The sequence below is a fragment of the Dipodomys merriami genome, unplaced genomic scaffold (assembly GCF_024711535.1).
Source record: "Dipodomys merriami isolate MVZ:Mamm:240054 unplaced genomic scaffold, mDipMer1.0.p SCAF_28, whole genome shotgun sequence".
NCBI lineage: Eukaryota > Metazoa > Chordata > Mammalia > Rodentia > Heteromyidae > Dipodomys > Dipodomys merriami.
In genome coordinates this window covers 5,271,879-5,294,754 of record NW_027204270.1, presented here as the reverse complement: position 1 = coordinate 5,294,754, position 22,876 = coordinate 5,271,879, and the positions used below count along the sequence as shown (strand labels likewise).

The following is a 22,876-nucleotide window of genomic DNA, read 5'->3' as shown; positions in this document are numbered from 1 at the left end:
CATTGTGTTTGAACTTTATTTGAAATGTACTTACCAGATACTGACTTACGTATAAATGCAAAGAGGTATGAGCCTTTTAAGTTCTCAGGCATTCCACTGTCTCCACTGACTCCACTGCCTCCTCTGCTGTGTGATCAGAGTAAGTTTCTTGGCATTGTTTAATTTTATTTCTCAGTAATTATTTACTGCCAGTAAGAATTCTTGGTGGCTGCTCTTGTTAGCCTGTGTAACAAAACATTGATGGTGGAGCTGGCCCATGATTTCCTGCAACCTTCTTCTAGTTATTTCTACCACCAGTTATGAGTAGGGCATTATTATTGATAGGTAAGTAGTGGCTGTATTATGTGCTAATTGCACAAGCCAAGCTATTAGAATTTTCTTTGCAAAAAGCTTTTTAAACACAGAAGATTAGGGAAGTTACCTTGAGCCTTGTTTTGATGCTTACAGTTTGATGGTGGTGAGTATTTGTACAAATCTGTGGACTTTACCCTGCACTGATCCAGGTGGTCTCATAAATAAAGGGGATACTTTGTGCTGATGGCCGCTTTGAATTTGGGGTTCCAAGCAAGGAAGCAAGGACATTAAGAAAGGTTTCTTTGTTCTTAAGCAACTGGGAAATTAATAGATCTTCCAACAGAGGACTCACCGATTTTTGTGGGACACTTGTCCAAAGCACGGGCTCTTCGGGGCCAGGGCTTGACTTCTTTGTTAGCACTCTCCACAAAAGCTCCCTTTTTACATGAACTTATTTTTTGAAAGGATCTTTGACTGTTTTGTGTTTTAACACAAGGGGCAGATGTCTAGCTCTGAGCTGGGCTTTGCTGCATGTCCTGTCTTTTGAATGTTTCTTTCAACTTGGGCAGTTCTCTTTGTTAAAAGGCCAAACCCCATAGGGAGATGCTCTGGGAAAGAGGACCCCTTGATATTTGAAAGGTGAGAAATCCATTTAAACCACACGATGGCTTCCAACAGCCCTACCGCTGGGCTCTGCTTGTTTTAATGTCAGTGATAGATGCTCTGGCTGGTTGTGTGCCGTAATTGGATGTGAACCCTATAATATAAGTGACATTTCATGGCAAATGCTAGGGCCCCGTGGCTGGCATTTGGTTTCAGTGTTGCATGCCTTTAGGTTTAAAGGTAGAAGCCATAATGGAATTTAATTATCGGAGCATATATTCAGAGATTAGTTGAATGCATTTGTAATACCCTCTGTTATTAGGTAACTATTTGGTTATTGTGTACGACAAGAAGCTTGTGTGATTTATAATGCCAGCGTGTGCAGTGCACAACAGCAATGCTAATGAGGCCGTGCAAGGGGGACTGCCTTCAATACCGTGTCAGCAGTTTGCTGCCAGACATTCTTCTCCGAAAGACATAGTCTGTAATCAGAGAGTTTAGAAATAACAGACATAGACAAAAGAATGTTATGGTTAAAGATACTGCTCCTTGCTTTCTTTGGGGGGAGGTTTCAATTATACCTTATTAATGACTTCCTCCCTCTTTTGTACGTGGGTATGCAGCCTCGTGGTATATCACAGTATGAATAGGATTTGATAACTGTGTTTTCATTTCGGGGCTTATTTTGTAAGGCTTGAGTGGAACATCGTATGTTCTGTGGAAGACACACTTAGGTTTCATTAAGGGCTCTGTGCCTCATTACATTCAGAAATATTCGAGCATTTTGGGGGAAGGCAATCATGTAAGAATGGCACATGGCATGGGTTGGAGGGACCAGGAGTGTGTGACTTGCTACAGGCGACTGAGAACATGAACACAGATGGCTGCTTTAAGTTTTTAGGAGGTTGTGGGTTTATTTGTTGTTGATGTTGTTTTGTGTGTGGGCCAGGCCTGGGGCTTGAACTCTGCCTGGGCACTGCCCGAGCTTCCTTTGCTCAAGGCTAACACTCTACCACTTGATCCACAACACCACTTCCAGTTTTCTGGTGGTTAATTGGAGATGAGTCTCATGAACTTTCTTGCTCTGGCTGGCTTTCAACAATAATTTGCAGATATTAACCTCCTCTGTAGCTAGGATGTGAGCCACCAGCAACTGGTCAATTTTTAGAAGGTGTGTGTGTGTCTGTGTCTGTCTGTCTGTGTCTGTGTGTCTGTGTGTGTGTCCGGTCGTGGGGCCTGACCTCTGGGTCTGGGCGCTGTCCCTCAGCTCTTCAGCTCAAGGCTAGCGCTCTACCACTTGAGCCACAGCGCCACTTGCGGCTTTTTTCTTTTTGCTTACGTGGTGCTGAGGAATCGAACCCAGGGCCTCAGGCATGTAAGGCAAGCGCTCTACTACTAAGCCACCTTCCTAGCCCCTTAGAAGTTCTTAGTATAAAGGATTGTTCACAAAGCTGAGTGCTGGTAGCTCATAACTACTCAGGAGGCTCAGATCTGAGGATGGTCATTTGAAGCCAGCCTGGGCAGGAAAGCCCACGAGTTTCTTATCTCCAGTAAACTCAGAAAAGGCCAGATGTGGCGCTGTGGCTCTGGGGCCAGGTGCTGTCCCTTGGCTCTTCAGCTCAAGGCTAGTGCTCTACCACTTGAGCCATAGCACCATTTCCAGCTTTTACTATTTATATGGTGCTGAGGAACTGAACCAAGGGCCTCATGCATGCAAGGCAAGCACTCTACCACTGAGCCACCTTCCCAGACCCTGTTTTATTTGTTTGTTTGTTTGTTTGTTTATTTTTGGTGGTCCTGGAGCTTGAACTCAGGGCCTAGGCACTGTCCCTGAGCCTCTATGTACTGCCCTCTACCACTTAAGCCATAAAGCCATAGCACCACTTCTGGCTTTTTCTGAGTATTTTATTGGAGATAACAGTATCATGGGGACTTTTCTGCCTGGGCGGGTTGGGGATCCTCAGATCTCAGCCTCCTGAGTAGGTAGGATTATAGGCATGAGCCCCTGGAGCCTGGCTTGATGTGTAATTTTGATCAATTGTTACCTATGAGGCCATTGTACCAGCTTCTCTGTGCAAAAAGTGATAGATGCTGCATCTCTAGAACTGGAGCCCCAGCCTGTATTGTCAACCAGATGCTTGCAGGCTGGACACTGAATTCTTGGTATGACTATTCTTTTTTTTTGGTGGCAGTTGTGGGACTTGAACTCTTGGCCTGGGCACTGTCCCTCAGCTCTTCAGCTCAAGGCTAGTGTTCTACTACTTGAGCCACAGCACCACTTCTGATTTTCTGGTTATTCTTTGGAGATAAGAGTCTCATGGACTTTCTTGCCTGGGCTGGCGTTGAACCTCGATCCTCAGATCTCAGCCTCCTGAGTAGCTGGGATTGCAGGCATGAGCCACTGGCACCAGGCTTGGTATGACTTTCATTTGTGTTTTTCTCACTACGTAGTTCATCTTCCACTACTTTTTATTTTATTTTATTTATTTATTTTTTTTGTCGGCCATGGGGCTTGAACTCTGGGCCTGGGCGCTGTCCCTCAGCTCTTCAGCTCAAGGCGAGCGCTCTACCACTTGAGCTACAGCGCCACTTCCGGTTTTCTGGTGGTTTATTGGAGATAGGAGTCTCACGGTCTCTCCTGCCCGGGCTGGCTTTGAACCGCGATCCTCAGATCTCAGCCTCCTGAGTAGCTAGGATTACAGGCGTGAGCCACCAGCGCCTGGCTATCTTCCACTACTTTTTAAAAAATTCATTCATTATTGCCAGTTCTGAGGCTTGAACTCAGGTTTGAATTAGTTGTTAGACACACTATGTAATCTTTTTTTGCTCACGGCTAGCCACTTGAGCCACAGTGTCACTTCCAGCCTTTTCTGTTTATGTGGTACTGAGGAATTAAACCCAGAACTTTGTGTGTGCTAGGCAAACTCTGTCACTTAGCCACATTCCCAGCCCTGAAATGTCATCTTTACAGTAGATCAAATTCCTGCAACTAATTTTTTATCTGACAGTAGTATGTGTTTATCCTTGTAACTACATGCATTTTCTCTACCCATGTTTAAATATGATTGTTTTCAGAGAGGATTTTTTAGTGCCCTACGCTTGTGCTTGTATCTTTGTAATGGGCATTAGAATTTATTATCTCCATCTTTTATCCAACCATCCCTTCTCCTACAGAAAAGTTGTATGTCTAGTACAAATAACACTTTTTCTGTTCTGTCCTTTCCTTTCCTTTTTCCTTTCCCCTTTCTCCTTTCCCTTTCCTTATACCTTTCTTTTTCCCTTCCCTTTTCCTTTCCCTTTCTGTCAGTCATGGGCCTTGAACTCAAGGCCTGGGAACTGTTCCTGAGCTTTTTCACTTAAGGCTGGTTCTCTACCACTTTGAGCCACAGTTCCACTTTCATTTTGGGTGTTTAATTGGAGATAAGAGTCTCATGGACTTTCCTGCTGGGCTGGTTTTGAACCATGATTCTCAGATCTCAGACTCCTGAGTAGCTAGGATGACAGGCGTGAGCCACCAGCACCTAATTAAACTTTTTTTTAAGAAAAAAGTTACCAAATAATGCTCCATTGTTCCTCATCCTTGAGTGTCATTGTCTATTTTTTCTTTTTTGGTAGTACTGGGTTTGAACTCAGGACCTTGTACTTGACCAAGATGGACCAAGAAGGTGGGAGTGTGTGGCTGCTGAGGTTGCTCCTTTACCCTTGACCTTGACTCATGACCCAGGGCCTGGTCCATGATCTCCACCAGCTCTATGCAAAAGTGTTTGCGGTAAGGTACAGGAGTTGGTACCACCGGAAAAGATGAAAAGACCACAATTCACAAACCATGAAATGAAGTATGCTAATATGCTTCTTTTTTTTTTTTTTTTTTTTTTTTTTGGATAGTACTCTGGTTTGAACTCAAGGCCTCACCCTTGCTTGGTGCCTCAACCCTTGAGCCACACTTCCAGCCCTTTTTCTGCGCTAGTTCCTTTTTGGGTAGGGTCTTAAGTTCTGCCTGGGGCAAAATGGTGATAGTCCAGGAAAAGATGAAGAATAGTGCTAATAGCTGGCCTTAGACCCTGCTACCCTACTTTCCTTGGAGTGAGTGCAGGTGCTTCACCCAGTTCGTTGATCAGGAGAGCTTGCTAACCTTTTTATCACCACGCCTCGCCATTTCTTGAAAGGGAAGTCTCAGGAAATTTTTTCTGTCCAAATTGGCCCCAAACAGATCCCTTAACATTCTCACCTCCAAAGTGGATACTATGTCTGCTTTTGTGAGCATTTTCTTCTTTTTGGCATAATACATTGCTCAGGCAACCATTCTTAACCAGTTTCTGTGTTCTAGAATGATGTTGAATGTATACCTATGTGTGTATGTTGGTTTAAATTTTTAAAGTTTGAAATTTTGTTAAGGTCTAGTGTATGTTTATAAAAGAATATAAATTAAAACATGTGGCTTATAGTTTTCATGTAGTGAATCTATCCTTCTGCCTTCTTACCGAGAAGTCAAGGCACTGTATACATTCCAGAAGACCACCCTCACCACCCCTCCCAGCCCCAACCCTGTGAATTCCAGCATGGAGGATTAGTTCCGCCTGCTTTGGACTGTATCTACAAAGGAAACTGTACAGCATGTATTTGTGTCTGGCTTTTAGCTCAGCGTGTTTGTGAGGCTCACATGTTTTTGTTTGTTTCAGTAACTCACACTCATTGCTTTGTGTGCCTCTACCACAGCTCATTCTAGTTCTGATGTTTTGATAGGTGGGTGGATTTTAACACGTCCCATGCAGTAATTAAACATGCAAATAGGCAAGGGTATAAAATATTCAAAATATAGATAAATTTGAGCTAGATGTCAGATATACTAGTTGTAAGCTAATTGTCACATGTGCACCAGCTACAAAATGTCCATTCTGCACTTACTCCATTCTCCAGTTACTCCTCACTGTGTTTGAGGAGACTGAAGAACGTGTTTTCTGAGCATAGTGGTACTAAGCTAGGAATTGAAGACAAATATTACCTAGAAATCCACAAATGAGTGGGATTAAGGGATGTATTTTTGAATAGCCTATGAATCAAATTAAGAAATCACAGTGGAAATTTAGGAAATTTTTTGCAGCATATGATAAATGAAAATACATCACATGAATTTATTGAAAGTCATGGTTAGAAATAAATTTTCAGCCTGAAATATATGCATATAAATACATAGGAAAATAAGTCAGTAAATTCATAAATATGAATTCAGTAGTCTGTGAGCTGCCTAGCAGTGATATACAGGTAGGTTGTGTTTTATTGTATAAGGAATGTGTGGTATTCATAGTTAACATTTTTATGCCTTTTCACAGTCAAACATTTCATCACAAAAATTTTAAGAAGAAAAGCGATAAAGGAGAACGTAATGTGCTCAGTGGCAAAGCATTTGCCTAGCATGTGTGGGACCTTAGGTTTAACGATCCCCAGCTCTGCAAAACCACAAGAAACAAAACAACAAAGATGAGAGGAGGGAGAAGGGGGAGGAGAATCTTCAGGAGTTTGCATGAACAAGTTCAGTCTTAGCTAAGAGCAAGCAAGACCGGCCTCATGGGCTTCTTTATTATTCCTGTAGATGGAGCAGTTGATACAGAAATTTATTGGCTACATTACTGCTTCTTGACCCTTGACCCTGACTCATGATCCAGGGCCTGGTCCATGATCTCCACCAGCTCTATGCAAAAGTGTTTGTGTTAAGATACGGGATTTGTTATTTTCTTGCCATCCTGTAGAGATTTTGAGAAGACCACTAATACTGAGGAAAATAACACCCAAGAGATTGCTCAGCAGCATAAATAAATGCTTTTCAGCTAGAGTTGTATGATAGCTGAAGCGTAGGTTTCATTGCTTGTGACTTTTTTCCCCAAGCAATTTAACCAGTAGCGGAAGGTAGGGGGAGAAGTCAGCAGTCGGCCTGTTCCTGTTTTGGAATGCAAGCTGTCCCAGTCTTGTCCCCAGCCCTCCCGCTCCCAGCGCAGCCTGCTGCTCCAGTCCAGCAGGTGCTCCATACATATTGACTACATGATTTGAGGAAAAGATACCTTAAATTTGTTTGAAATTATTTTTGTTGCATTTACTCTTCATTGCACTATCAAAACTTTTATCTGTATTTTGAACTGTATTGTATCTCAGCCTAGAAATGTAATTATTTGATTTGACAGAGCATAGGATTCTTGGCCTGTAGTAGTTTGTAGCAGCAGTGTCACAGCTGAGTTGGTTTTTGTCCATAGCGACTGTACGTGTTAAAATGGAGTTAGTTTAGATTATGATATTGTTTTTCTAGTCATCTGGCTCACAAGCTTTTTCAGCATAGCTAATGTTGAGGGTTTTTTTTTTTTTTTTTTTTTTTTTTTTTTGCTGTTTTGTTTTGTTGTTTTTGGTTGGTGGTGAGGCTTGAACTCTGGGCTTGGGCGCTGTTCCTGTGCTCTTCAGCTCAAGGCAAGTGCTGTACCGCTTGAGCCGCTGTACCGCTTGAGCCACAGCACCACTTGTGGTGGTGCCTGGCGAAAATGTTGAGTTTTAAGAATTGTCTTTTTTGTTGTTGTTGTGGAGCTTGAGCTCTGGGCCTGGGCACTGTCCCTGAGCTCTTTTGTTCAAGGCTAGCACTCTACCACTTTGAGCCACAGCCCCACTTCAGATATTTGAGGTTAATTGGACATAAGAGTCTTGAAAGGGGGACTTTCTGCCCACCCGGGCTGGCTTCAAACCACGATCCTTAGATCTCAGCCTAAGTAGCTAGAATTACAGGTTTGAGCCATGGGCACCCAGCTAAGAGTTGTCTTTTTGTGGTAATAGGAATACATGTTCTCTATTTGATTGTAGTGGTGTTATACAACTTACGTACATTTGTCCCACCTAATCAGGAACTGTTAATAAATTAATTTTATGGTGCATAAATTATACCTTAATGATAAAAAAGTAAAATCCAAAAGTTCAAAGTTGTTTGGAGAAAAAGGCTAAAGATTTTATAATAGAAGACCTTAATACAAAAAACATAATCAACATTTTTAGTTGTTGATATTTATTCTTGAACACTGTGGAGTCCCTGACAAAATTTAAGTGAATTGTGTTTCTGCTCAAATGCTCTCTGATATTCAGATCCCCCACCTACCCCCACGTGGTCTGGCTCGCTTTCTTCCCCCTCCCCCACCATTTCCACCCTCCCCCACCATTTGCTCAGTTCACACTTGACTGGGTACACTGATGGATTGCTGGGGATTAACTAAACCTTCTCATTTCCTGCTTTCCATTTCTTTCTTTTCCAGCCGGCCAGCGTCCCTTTGTTGTCTGGCAAGATAACTGAGATAAGCTATCAGGGCATGTTTGTATTAGGAAAAATGGTTGTAGATGGAGCAGTTATAAATAGACCAACTGGTATTAAAGGTTACAGTCTCGTTATTGATTTAAGTTAAAAAGAGAGAAGAAAAAAATATGGCATTGAAGACTAGACAAACTAATTTATGTAATGGGAAACTTCTCAAGGTTTCCATGAATTTTCATCTTTCTCAGATGTCTGTTTTATTTTATGCCGTGTGGAAGCTGGCTTGGAGTAGAAACCCCCAGGTCTCAGCCCCTGAACAGTTGGAATGAGCCACCAGCCTCTGCTTCCTACCAAATTATTTGAATATTTTTATATGTCCCATTATTAGGCAGGCAGACGTTATTTAAAATCAATAATTTCTAAATCTGCGTATCTTATGGTCTTTAAAAGTAGAAATTCTTGCCTTGCTGTAATTTTTACAGTTTACCAGCTTTGCCATATTGCAGTTTTAGTTAGAAAACAGTGGTAGAAAAACTGAGACAGAGATAAATTTTGTCAGATTCATAAAATACATGTTTGGTTGCTGGTTCTGGGACTTGGGTGCTATCCCTGAGCTTTTTGCTCAAGGCTAGCACTCTACCACTTGAGCCACAGCGCTGAGTAGTTTATTGGCAATCAGAATCTCACTGCCTTTCCTGTCTGGGTTGTCTTCGAAGCGTGATCCTCAGATTTCAACCTCATTAGTAGCTAAGATTTCACAGGTGTGAGCCACTGGTGTTCCGCATAACCATTGTGTTTGTAAGTATCTCACACCAAAATGAATTTGTGCTTTCAAGTCTCCAGTGATGGTTCAGTTTGAGGAGCGTGCTTCCAAACCAGAGTCTGAAAGCCCATTCATGCCCAGCTTGTTTGCTTCTTCCTGTGGAGCAGCTGCTCACATGCCTAGTCTGGGTCTTCCCAAGTATTCAGAAGGCCAGGTGATGTCATCACGCAGTGGGAGGTCAAAAACAAAAGCAGGGTATGAGGATTGCCTTAAGTTAGGCCATGGTTTGCAAAACATTACTCATTTCTAATGTTCTTGTTTTAAAAATTATAATTAGGCTAGTAGGAACATGCTGTGGCTTTATTACTGTTGTTAAATGAGTTCATAAATCTTTAAATTATGTTCTTATTTTTATTTTCCAGCATATTAAATATAAGATATAACCCACATGAAACACAATTTGTTTACTCAGTAACTTTTTTTTTTGTGCCATTCCTGAGGCTTGAACTCAGGGCCTGGGCACTGAACTTTTGCTCAAGGTTAGCACTCTACTTCTTTGTTGTTGCTGATGGTGGTGGTGGTCATAGGGCTTGAACTCTAGGTCTGAGCACTGTCCCTGAGCTCTTCATTTCAAAGCAAGTGCTCTACCACTTAAGCCACAGCACCACTTCCTGCCTTTTCTCTTTCTATGGTGCTGAGGAATTGAACCCAGGGCTTCATGCATGCTAGGTGAGCACTCTACCACTAAGCCACATTCCCAGCCCTCAGTAACTTAAGACTGTAAACATTCTAAGACTAAGAAGTTTGAAGTCACTCCTATAAAATGTATGTTGACTAAAGAAATACTTTGATGATACTTCACAACCAGTCATTAAGTTTTTATTTAATTTTTTAATTTTTAAAAAATTTTTTGGGGGTGGTGGGCCAGTCGTGAGGCTTAAACACCAGGGCTGGTCCACTGTCCCTGAGCTCTGAAAGCTAGCCATAGCTCCACCAATTTAGTTATTTCTTTAATAGCTTATGTTAGATATACAGATGGGGGAATTTCATTATTAATTTTCCACACATTCACAGTACTTTAGAATCTTAGAAGATGAGTAGTGGTTTAAAATAATACAATATACTGATGTAATTTAAAGAAAACATTGTTTTATATATGTATGCATATTGATGTAAATGTGTAAATATTATATATAAATGTGGGGTACAAAGCAGTGTTATAATTTATGGAGATAATATAAAAATAATTAAACTCAAAGTAATAAATATCTACCAGATCAAATACTGGTCAGTTTTCTGGTGAGATATAAGTATTCAATTCATTGCCTTTAACTGTGTTCAACAGCTATGTAATAGATCTAAGAAAACCCCTCATTTCTTTCTGAAAGATATGTGTGTGCACACGCACATGCATGTATATGTCTGTGTGTGTATTGGGGCTTGAACTCAGGACTTTGAGCTCCAACTAAGTCCCCTCCCTCCCCCCTCCCCACCAATTGATAGCTCTTTACGACTTGAACTACACCTTTAGTCCAGCTTTTTTTTTTTTTTTGCTGGTTAATTGGAGATAACCAAGTGAAGATAATGTAGCACCAATTTTCTGCTCAAGCTGGCTACAAACTGAGATCCTCAAATCTCAGCCTGCTGAATACGTGTCAGGATTATAGATATGAGCCTCCAACGCTGGCTCCTCCTGGGATTTTGGATCCTGTGTGTATCTGCCCATTTCCTCTATTCTCTAGTCTCTGTGACTGTTCTGATTCTGTGAATTTGATTGTTTTAAGGTTTCTACACAGGAGATTATATAGTATTTGTCTTTGTTTTTTATTTTTTTCTTTTTGCTAGTCCTAGGGCTTGAACTCAGGGCCTGGGCACTGTCTCTGAGCTGCTTTTGCTCAAGGCTAGCACTCTGCCACTTGAGCCGTAGCACCACTTCCAGCCTTTTCTGTTTCTGTGTTATTGAGGAATTGAACCCAGGGCTTCACATATACTCAGCAAGCACTCTACCACTAAGCCACCTTCCCAGCCCAGTTTTTGTCTTTTTATGTTAAGAGACATAATTTAGTTTAGTGCTCTCTAGTTGCATCCACACTGTTGCAAATGACTAAATTCCTTTCCTTTTTAAGGTTAATTTGTATTTCAGTGTGCAAATACGTGGCACATTTTCTTCATCTTTTCATCTGTTAATGACCCTTATTAGGCTGATGTCATAACTTGACTATTGTAATTTTACTGTAGCAAACATGGGAGTTCAGACATCTCAGTCTGAACTTACAGTGGGATTGCTGGGTTTGATATGCATTTTATGTCAATCCCAGTTAACCCCAGTGTTTTATCTACTAACTTGGGTAACCGTGAACCCCCTGAAAGCTTATCTTTAGATTTAATTAGCCTATGCTGTGCCTGAATTATCTTTGATCTTTGCAGAATAATAATACTTCTGTCTGTCTGTCTCTCTACATACATATATATTTATCATTTATTATTATAGCTGTTATTTATGGTGCTGGGATCAAACCCAGAGTGCTAAGCTTGGCTAAGCAAGTACTCTATCACTGAGTTACACTGCCAGCCCCCAAATACTAACTTTTAACTCCATTGTGGGTCCTTACTTCTGTCACCCCAAGCCACTAAGACTGTGTCTCCAAGGTGAGGGTGTTGTACTTGGGTAGTCACTGGCTGCTGGGAGAGGTAGATTTGGTGTAGGGCTAGATGCCACTTTAGAATGGTTGGAGCAACACACTCGGGCGGGGGGTGGGCGGGGGAACAACAACATGTTTCCTAAGACAGTCCCTCTCTATCTGGATAGTGTCCTGTCAATTAAAATTTAATATGAGCATTTAGTATACAATAAACTTCTAGTATTTAACTTCACTTTTCCACTGCTGTGCTGTAGAAAGAACTTGAAATATATCTTTATAAGTTGCTTTTTGAGGGCTGGGTGCTGGTGGCTCGCACCTGTACCCTAGCTACTCAGGAAGCTGAGATCTGAGGATTATGGTTTAAAGCCAGCCTGGGCAGGGAAGTCTGTGAGACTTTATATCCAATTAACCACCAGAAAACCAGAAGTAACACTGTGGCTCAAGTAATAGAGCATTAGCCTTGAGCAAAGAGCCCAGGGACAGCACTGAAACCTGGAGTTCAAGGCCCACCACTGACCCCCTCCCCCTTCCTCCCAAAAGTTTCTTTTTGAACTACGCATCACAGATAGATCAGCTATTTCTGTTCCCTAAATAGCCTTAAGTATTCTAAAAACCTGATTGTGTTGGCATATGAAGTAAGAAGTTTGATCTAGTCTCACCTGTCTCTGAAACCAGATCTTGCATTATTTTAAAAGTTAAACATAAGCAATTAAGGACTTAAGGAAATTTCCCCCTCCCCCATCTTGGCAAAGTGTGTGTGTGTGTGTGTGTGTGTGTGTGTGTGTGTGTGTGTGTGTGTGTGTGTGTGTGTGTGTGTGTGTGTGTGTGTGTGTGTGTGTGTGTGTGTGTGTGTGTGTGTGTGTGTGTGTGTGTGTGTGTGTGTGTGTGTGTGTGTGTGTGTGTGTACTCAGAACCTCGTGTTGATTTGGCCCTAATCAAATAAACGTAGTTGCTTCCTATTGACCTCTGGTCTGTTTACTCTTTGTTAGTTATCTTTGCAAGTGTTTTTTTTTTTTTTTATTTTATTGTAAAAATCTTGTAAAGGGGGGGTGGTTACAGTTATGTGTGTAAGGTAATGAGTACACTTCCTGTTAACCCCCTCCTTTATTTTTCTCCTACCCTCCCTTCCCTCTCCTTTTGCAGGTTATTTGTGATTTGGGTGTTTTGTTTCAGTTCTGACCTGTAGTAAATGCGTTAGTCCTCAGGCGTGTTGTCCGCCACCCTGGCTATAGAAGGCCTCTTCCTTCCTTTGCCCTCTGTGGATTTGGTCTTTTTACCAAGCCCAGGTGAAGGGGGTGGGGTCTGGCGTCATTCATTTCCTTAAATTTACGGGGAATTAACCTTAATTTAACCTGAACCCTCTCCTTCCACCTTTACAACTTCTGTGTTCTGGAAACTTCCTGCAAGCAGTTAGATAATGCACTCCTGTTGGGTGGGTTCTTCGCTAGCTCATGGGTCCCAATGTATGCAGCGTTGCTTTTGTGTGAAAGTGAAATGGTGGCCATGTGCACTTCCTGGTGGGTGCTTTGCCCTCCTTCCGTTGTGGTTCAGCACCTTGGGTAGACCAGTCGTTTATCCCCACAGTGGCTTTTAGGCCATCCTTCAGTTATTCACTAGTAAATAACAAGGCAGGTTGCCTAGGAACCCCAGCAGCTGAGGCTTGGGTTCAGAGCTTTGTTCCCGCTCCCTGGGCAGGCATTCTACCACTTGAGCCATGCTTATAAAGAAGTGGATTCACTTGTGCCTTCATTTCCCACAGAGCTCATTTCCCCCTTGTGGTTATTGTACAGAACTAACTTAATTTTGAATCAGAGAAAAGAAAAATCCTGTATATGATTGTTTTACTACTATCTTCATCTGTACTTTTTTTGGGGGGGAGGGGGAGGGAGGTCAGTTGTGGGCTTGAACTCAGGAACTCAGGACCTGGGTGCTGTTCCTGAGCTCAAGGCTAGCACTCTATCACTTTGAGTCACTGCTCCACTTCTGGTTTTCTGGTGATTAGAGAGAAGAATCTCACAGATTTTCTGCTGGGGCTGCGTTTAAACTGCAATCCTCAGATGTCAACCTCCTGAGTAGCTAGGATAACAGGCATGAGCCACTGGTGCCTGGCAGAGTAAAACACTGAAAAGAAACCACAATTACTGGCTTCAATTAGTAGTTCTTCAATAGACTTTGTCTTTTGACTGTACTGGGGATTTAATTCAGGCAAGACAGGGGCTCTACCCATTTGAGTCATGACCCCAACTCCAGACCCACTCAATTTATATAGTAAAGCATCTCAATCTAGTGAGTTGGGAACCACACTAGGGGGCAGAGGGAATTTGAAAAGTTATTTGCCCAGAGTTACACAGCATAGTAAATTGTGAAGTCCAGAGTCTAATGACACTTTTAATGAGCATTAGAAAAACATGGGCTGGGAAGTTGGCTCAGTGGTAGAGTGCTTGCCTTGCATGCCTGAGGCCCTGGGTTCGATTCCTCAGGACCACATAAGCAAACAAGAAAAAACCCAGAAGTGGCGCTGTGACTCAAGTGGTAGAGCGCAAGCTTTGAGCTAAAGAGCTGAGGGAGTTCAGGCCCCAGGACCGGACACACACAAAAACAAAACAAAACAAAAAGAGTCTAATGACTACTCTTGAAAGTTTGTTGGATCAGATTATCCTGTTTATTTCTGGCTTTAATTTTCTGTGATGGGGGGGGGGCAAAATCTCTGATTTACAAGGAATAGGAATCTGATGAGGATTTCCTGTGGTTAATGTTTGAGCAATCCCCAGTGCTGAAGTGGCTTCTGGAGCCAGGGGCAGTGGGGTCCCTTCTGTAGTAGATGTTTTCCTGCCAAGATGACCTTTCTGCAGAGATCCTAGAATCATCTTATTCCATTTCATACTTCCCAGGATACTAGCAGGACTGAATTAGTGGCTTCAGGCAGAAATGTAGTATTATAGTTTGTAATTTCAGTTTAGAACCACACACTTGTCTTCCTTTTTAGATGCTGAATTTTTAAATTCCTTACATGCCTGGAAACATTGTACCTGTGGCAGCTGCTGAAATTCTTTAAAACTTCTGGTTAGCCTGACTCTACCTTTGTCCTGTTGCAAAGATTTTTAGTCTTTTTGAAACACAACACTGCCACTCGCTGGTTGCCAGGTGCTACTACACTAAGAATGCCAAAGTCCTTCCACTGCTGAGATAATGTATAACATGGAGTTGTAAGTCTAGATACAAACAAACCAGAGCAGTAATTTTAAAAATAATCTTGTTATTTATTAAGGTGTTGAACAGAGGCTTGCCATTTCATAAATAAGACAATGAGTACAGTTCTTTTTGAGCAGTGTTACCCCTGCCTTCGTTTTCCCTAAGCTTCTCCCCCCACCCCATCCCTGCCCAGAAGTTGCATAGTTCATTTTCCACAGAGTGTCTACTGAATACCATCACCAAAGTAGTCATTTTTAAATGTGTGACCAGGAAGTATCCTTGGATTAGAAGAAACGTAAAAATGCAGAGCCAAAGGTTTCCAAGAATCACTGTCTTGGTTCAGAAACATAAGCAGGGTACATTGCCAGTTACTGTATCAGAAAATATTTCTGTTGCTCTCTGGGTTTTTAGGCATCTTGGATGTGTTGCAGAAACACACAGGGTGATGTTTCAGACATTGTTGCCAGGACTGCTGCTGGGTCCGAACGCTCACATGCTTGCCTTCAGTAACTCATCAGTGCAAGCTTGAGAACCTTTGCTAGTAGCTGGGTGATCTGAGATCAGTGTCATCCCTTCCCTCCGTGAAACCCTGTTCCTGGGAGAAAATCCTTCTGTATTAGTCAGCAGAGTTCTTGAGATTCCTGTGAAGCACTAGTTGCTATCACCTACTAACAAAAGATGGATTATTTCTTTAAGCACTTGCTTGTTTCCAGATACTAGTTTTTAAGTTCTTTCAGTAGGTTTAACTAGTACCATTTTACAAGAAAAGGAGAGACTCAGAGAATCTGTGGAGACAAATGCATAGGAAGTGGTGGCTTTGGGATTTGTGCTATGAAGGCTTTCTTACCTATTATAATTCCATGTTCTTTATCTCAAAGTGCTGGAGCAAGGTTTTATTCTTAACATTTGTTTTGCTTTCATTAAGAAACAGAACAAAACAAAACTGTAAGAACAGTTTCCATCCAGACAGTACTGAACAGTTTTTATGATTAAAAAATAAAGGCTGGGTGCTGGTGGCTCACGCCTGTAATCCTAGCTACTCAGGAGGCTGAGATCTGAGGATTGTGGTTCAAAGCCAGCCCAGGTAGGAAAGTCCGTGAGACTCTTATCTCCAATAAACCACCAGAAAACCAGAAGTGGCTCTGTGGCTCAAGTGATAGAGTGTTTGCCTTGAGCTGAAGAGCTGAGGGGCAGCATCCAGGCCCAGAGTTCAAGCCTCATGACCACGCCCCCCCCCCCAAAAAAAAGTGTAAAATGCATGGTGCTAGTGGCTTATGCCTGTAATCCTAGCTGCTTGGGAGGCTGAGATCTGAGGACTATGGTTTGAAGCCAGCCCATGCAGGAAAGTCTGCGAATACTCTTGTCTCCAATTAAGGATCAGAAGTAGCTAAACTGGTAGAGTACTAGCAAAAGAGCTCAGGGACCCTGCCCAGCCCCTGAATTCAAGCCCTAGAACCAGCACAAATAAAAAAATAATCAAAAAAGAGCTCAAGGACCCTGCCTAGGCCCTGAGTTCAAGCTGTGGAACTGGCGCCCGCATGCGCGCATGCACGCACGCACGCACGCACGCACGCAAAAGCACAAAATAGATGAAGCTAAAGAGTTCATCATGTAGAATTGTCTGTTTTATTCAAGCCACTGGTGATGCCTGTCTCTGTAAGGCATGGGTATTTGCCATAGTGAATTGCACAGTAAGAATCTAGGTACTTATAACACATTTAAATCCCTGTTCATATTTATGAGAGGTGTGCTCTCCCCCGGCCCCCCCCCCCCCCCCCCCCGGTTCTTTTAATGGCTTAAGTATTTTAGCAGAGATGTTTTCAACCCTTCTCAACCTTTTAGTGTAGACTAAATTTATGACCTCTCACTAAAGCAAGACATATCTTCCATTTCCCTCCATTAATGAGGCCTGTTGACATATTTTAGGATTTAGCTATATCCTTATGAACTTGAGGCACTTTTTTAACTTTAGCTCCCAGGGATTTCTGGCCAGTGGACCTGGGAGAGAAGGTAGGGGCTACCAAAAGGGCTGACCCAGCCTTCAGCTCTGGGGGGAGGATCTGTCCAGGGCTCTCCTGAGTTTACTGTTTTATGAACCCTGGAAAACTCAGTGTAGTCCCTGTTGAGCTCTCTCTCAGCCTGGCATGGAATAACCTTCAAATTAAATGGTAGCACTTGATCCCTTATTGCTCTCAATGAACTAAGAACAAAGTTAACGTTCAGAGAACCTCTTGTTAACCGTCCTCAGACATTTGCATGGTGCTGATCAGCCTCTGCATGATGTGCCAGTACTTCTATATAAGCGATTCTGTTTGCTTTCTTGAGACTCAAAGATAAATATTGCAGGAGCTGCTCTGTGGGCCATAGTTTCTTCATCCCCATCCATGTTGGATGTCATTTGTCTGACATACAGCAATAGCTACAGATCCACATTTGGGGGAGAATCTAAGAGCGTCTATGATAAGCAACCCTTGGAGAGAGTTGACTTGGTGTCAGCTCTTCGTGACACAAAGGCTCGTAGTGAGCCTCAGCTGTGTGTTCCAGTCATAAATACCAAGATGGCTGAGGATTAAGATCGAAAAAGATGCACCCATGTATGTGTGTTCAATAAAACCGTAGTATTGATCACGCTACCAGGTTGGCAGAGAAGCAGTTTCAAGATTGGTCTCTTCTGTTTCCTGAAATGAGCAGGTTGGGAGGGGTAAGGTCAGAGGGTGTTGTGACTGAGGTGCTTGAAAAAAATACAGTCCGACCCTACAATCCCTGTCCTGGTGATGGTGGTTTCTCCCCATCGGCCTGGCCATCCATCTGTTTACAGGACCTTGTAATCATAGGTATGCTATGCACTTGCAGGCGCCTGCAATCCTGTTCCTAATGCTGTTAGATTTTCCTTTTCAGAGTAAGAGGGACCATCTACTCATGAACGTCAAATGGTACTACCGTCAGTCTGAAGTTCCAGATTCAGTGTACCAGCATTTGGTTCAGGATCGACATAATGAAAACGGTAAGTAAATCTCTTTGATTTAATTCTTGTACATTTTAGCTTTGGGTGACAGTCTTTCTAAAGACATCCTTTAAGTGGCTATCACCACTCTGGTAAACTTCCTTGAGAAAGAGTTTTTCCTGGCTGCTTCTGCCCCAGCTCTTTGTTTTTAAACCTCTGAGCCCGTGCTAGGAGAACCCTCCCCTCAAATGAGGATAGCTCCTCGTCGGAAATGACAGTAATTAATTTAAAAAAATTTTTTTTTCTGTTTTCATTCTATTTCCTTTATTTATTTTTTTGTTTATATGATACTGAGGAATTGAGCCCAGGGCCGCATGTGTGCCAGCCAAGTGTTCTGGAAATGTGGCTTAACATTCACTTCGTTCTTTACATATTTTGTTTCAAGTACTGACGAATAGCTAGTATCAAAAACCTTATGGAGACTAAGCACTTGATGGCTCATGCCTATAATCCTTAGCTACTCAGGAGGCTGAGATTTTTGGATCACACTTCAAAGCCAGCTGGGGCAGGAATGTGTGTCAGACTCTTATCTCCAATTAACTAGCAGGAAACTGGAATTGGCGCTGTGTCTCAAAGTGTAGAGCACTAGCCTTGAGCAGAAGAGCTCAGGGACAGTGCTCAGGTCCTGAGTTTGAGCCCCATGACCAACCAGTCCCTCCCCCCACCCCCCCAAAAAAAAGAAAAAGAAAAACCTTTATAAAATTGTATTTCTTTTCCTTTTTTGGGGGGGCGGGTCCGGTTGTGGGGCCTGAACTCTGGGCCAGGGCGCTGTCCCTCAGTTTTTCAGCTCAAGGCTAACGCTCTACCACTCGAGCCATAGCACCACTTCCGGCTTTTTTTCGTTTTGCTTATGTGGTGCTGAGGAATCAAACCCAGGGCCTCAGGCATGCAAGGCAAGCACTCTACCACTGAGCCACCTTCCCAGCCCCTTTCTTTTCCTTTTCAGTAATTGTATTAGCTTTCCTGTATTCAGGCTACTGAACTTGAATTTTCAAAGCAAAACTTTTTGAATGATGTTATGGAATTTGGTGTGATAGTTGATTTTTCAGAACTGAAAGGTGTTCTAGGCAGCTTTTTTTTATTCTATATTTTCTTTTACTTGTCAGTAACTTGTCAGGGGATCTATACATATGTACGTTACTTTTGTACAGGTATAGAATGGCTTTTTAAAAAAATTGATTCTTGTCAGGCACTGGATATTCATGCCTATAATTTCAGCTACTCAGGAGGCTAAGATCTCAGGATCATAGTTCATAGATAATCCGGTCAGGAAAGTGTGTAATTCTTACACACACACACAAACACACACACGATTAGTTGATTCTTGCTAGGGGCTAGGAGGTCTCATGCTAGATAAGCACACCATTGAGTGAGACAGGTTTGGCTCTGTAGATGTGGGTGAGTGTAGAGATGAGACTGAGTACCTCTGTTGGCCTGGGAGCAGTGCGCAGGCTCTTAGAATCACAGTACTTTTTTTGGACTGTATATGCTGACAGGTTTTCAGTCAATAAACAACACCAAAACCATTTAGAAGAAGAGTGTTATTTTTCTTGTATTTACTACTTATGCATGCCTGCACACCATTCCAGTCCTTGGAAGTTGAACTTGGGGTCTGGGTGCTGTCCCTGACGTTTTTGCTCAAGGTTAGTGCTCTAGCACTTGAGCCACAGCGCCACATTGCTTTTTCTCTGATTAATTAGTGATAAAGTCTCATGGACTTTTGCTGCCCAGACTGGTTTCAAACCTTGATCCTCAGCTCTCAGTCTCCTGAGTAGCTAGGATTGCAGACATGAACCACCAGTACCTGCCTAAAACTCTTTTTTTTTTTTTTTTTTTTTTGGGTCCGGTCGTGGGGCCTGAACTCTGGGCCTGGGCGCTGTCCCTCAGCTCTTCAGCTCAAGGCTAGCACTCTACCACTTGAGCCACAGCGCCACTTCCGGCTTTTTTCTTTTTGCTTATGTGTTGCTGAAGAATCGAACCCAGGGCCTCATGCATGCAAGGCAAGTGCTCTACCACTGAGCCACCTTCCCAGACCCTCTTTTGAAGTAATAAAGACATATTAGTTAAATACTGTTTTCTTATTTAAAACAGCAACTTGGTTAGTCCTTCTAATTTTGTCATTTTATTTTGGAGAATTTAGCAAACAAAATAAAAAATAAAAAGACACAAAGTGGATAAGATCACTATTTGTAGTCTTTTACAAGTTGCTGGTTTGTGATAGTTGTTTCTTTATCTGTCTGTCTGTCTGTCTGTCTGTCCATCCATCCATCCATCCATCCATCCATCCATCCATCTATCTATCACTAGTACTGGGGCTTGAACTCAGGGCCTGGACACTTTTTCTGAGCTTTTTTTTTTTTTTTAATTGTGAAGATACCATACAGAGAGGTTACAACAATTACAGCTGCACGTTGGCTATTTACTGGTCTATTAGAGATAAGAGTCTCATGGACTTTCCTGCCTGGGCTAGCTTTGAACTGTGATCCTCAAATCTCAGTGTCCTGAGTAGCTAGGATTACAGGCATGAGCCACCAGCATCTAGCACTTCTGGCCTTGGGCACTGTCCCTGAGCTGCTTTTGCTCAAGGCTAGCACTCTGCTACTTGAGCCACAGGGCCACTTCCGGCTTTACTGTGTATGTGATACTGAGGAATAGAACCCAGGGTTTCATGCATGCTAGGCAAGTACTCTACCACTAAGCCACATTCCCAGCCCCCTTTTTTCTTTATCTTGTTGGTTCTTCCTACATCTTAGCCAAGTATATGGATATAATGAAACATAGCATATCCAATAAGATTCTTTATCAGTTGTTAAAAACTTCACTGTTCTTACTATTCTTTCTACATATTGTTCTTTTGTCATATTTTGCACATTTATGGTGTTAACCAGTCCTGGTTGTTTACTGAGCTTCCTCTAATTGGGAGTGGGAGTGGGAGTGGGAGGGGTGAACTGGAAAAAAAAGATTTTGCAAAACTTCTCTATCTGTTTTGTGAAGCTCAGTTTTAATATCTTCTTAACTAACTTTTTTTTTTTTTCTTGACAGACTCTGGAAGAGAACTTGTCATTACAGACCCAGTAATTAAGAACAGAGAGCTCTTCATTTCCGACTATGTTGACACATACCATGCTGCTGCCCTGAGGTAAGTTCTGGAGACGCGAGTGTCTCAGGTGAGGAAGAAGTTGCTGAGGATGGGGGGAATGTCCGATCGGATCCCCCAGTTACCAGCGCTGCACTCAGCATCACCTCAGCATTGTTGACGGCTCAGAAGTTGCCAGTGTCATTACTAATCTGGCTTTGCCTCTTTGTCTTTCGTCTAGTTTAGTTTGTTTTCTATTCTTGCTGTTTTATTGCATTTTTCTTTGCTGGAAAACAAAAACTTAGTAGCCTTTGCTCAAGTATTTAGGGTGAAGTATTCCAGTGGTCTTCTGTGAAGATTGCACCCTGCTACTAGGAAAGGTGTGGAACGGCTAGAGCAAATGCCAGCAGCATGCTGGTTGAGAACAAGGCAGAGCGATGGTGATTTCACTCCCTAACTTCACACTTTCTGGATGTCCAAACAATTTCCCACTCCAAACGCTGAGGGGAGACTAGGGAGAACATAGTGAAGGTTTGTGGTAGGACAATAAGCGGACATGGCAGCCAGTCCCACCATCTTAAGCAAACGCGAGCATGGCCGCCTGGGGTGTCTTATGTCCTCTCAAAAAAGTCCACCATGTGTCCTGCTACATTGCATGTGCACTTGGGAGGCTCTGGACCTCGTATAACTAACAGTCCGAAAGCCCTGTCCTCACTGGAAATAATAAGTAATAAAGTGGTGAAAGAACTGTTTACTTTTGTGTTTGATTTGTTTGGTTTCCTAAAGTCACTGGGATTTAGCTAGCCTTTAGCTTAATTTCAGCAATGTATAGTCATGTCTCTCTCCGTTCTCACATGCTGTTCAGTACAACCATCTGGAATCTGTTGTGCAGTTACACAGCTAAAGCCAGTTATTTCCGGGCACATTAGCAGTAACTGTTATTACGGAGCAGGTTTTGGCAAACTCTTGAGCCTAGATAAATTTCATATGGCCTTGGTCTCAACTATTCAGTTCTGTCGTTGGTATGCAAAGGCACCGGCAGCACGCAAACAAATGAGGAGGTCGTGCTTCAGCAAAACTTTGTTTTTAATGAAACTAAAATTTGAGTTTCATTTAATTTCCACATATCAGGAAATAGGTCTTTTTTTTCTATATACTTTTACATACATGTATATTTATTACATATAAATGATACAGGCGTTCTTATGAACACAGTACATTCAGGAAAGCTTGGGAAAGTTCAAAAAAGATCCTTCATAAGTGAGTGCTGACACTTATAAGGAAATAGGTCCTTTAACATTTTTTTTCAGCCATTTAAAACTGTGAAGCTTGTTCTCTTAGCTGCAGATGGAGGAGCCAGCTTTGGCCCTTGGCCAGACAGCTTGCTTACCCTGCTGGCCAGTCAGTGGGTGTTGTTGCCTTTCCTTCTCTCAGGACTTTAGGAAAAGGTTGAGACTCTCTGGTGTCTGTGAACTTTGTAGATTCCCACAACTTTTGAATATTTCTCAGAGATCACTTTGCAATTTTCAGCCTGCTTGTGGACCGAGGACTTTGAGGATGGCTAGGTTAACAGGACAATTGAATTGCTGGCTAAGACACTGGGTAGCTCTTATCTTTGCTTGCATTTGTTTTCTTTTCTTGTCTGATCTTGTCTTGTTAGTGAGCATAAGTGATTTGAGGGATTAGGACATAAACATACCTGTAACTGACTATTCAGTGTGTTTTGACAGGATTACTCAAAACTAATAGCTTTCAGAATTTCTCAATCCTCTTCAGATTGGGAGAATTTTTTTTTATTTTTTAATTTTAATTTTTGCCAGTCATGGGCCTTGAACTCACAGGGCTGTCCTTGAGCTCTTTTGCTCAAGGCTAGCACTATACCACTTAGAGCCATGCTCTACTTCCAGTTTTTGAGTTGATTAATTGGAGAATAGCACCTCAGGGACTCTCCTGCCTGGGCTGGCTTCGAACTATGATCTTCAGGATTACAGACATGAGCTACTGGTGCCTGGCTGACAGATTTAGG

General features: G+C 42.4%; 1 protein-coding gene across 2 annotated transcripts in view; it reads left to right on the top strand.

Annotated features, from left to right (window-relative positions):
* Rere (arginine-glutamic acid dipeptide repeats) overlaps positions 1 to 22,876 on the top strand; it is a 402,127-nt gene that overhangs the window by 211,669 nt on the left and 167,582 nt on the right. For both annotated transcript variants that reach the window (XM_070037277.1, XM_070037278.1), the window contains 2 exons: positions 17,669 to 17,774; positions 20,817 to 20,913. In XM_070037277.1, coding sequence (XP_069893378.1) covers positions 17,669 to 17,774; positions 20,817 to 20,913 — 203 coding nt within the window. The remainder of the gene's footprint in view (positions 1 to 17,668; positions 17,775 to 20,816; positions 20,914 to 22,876) is intronic.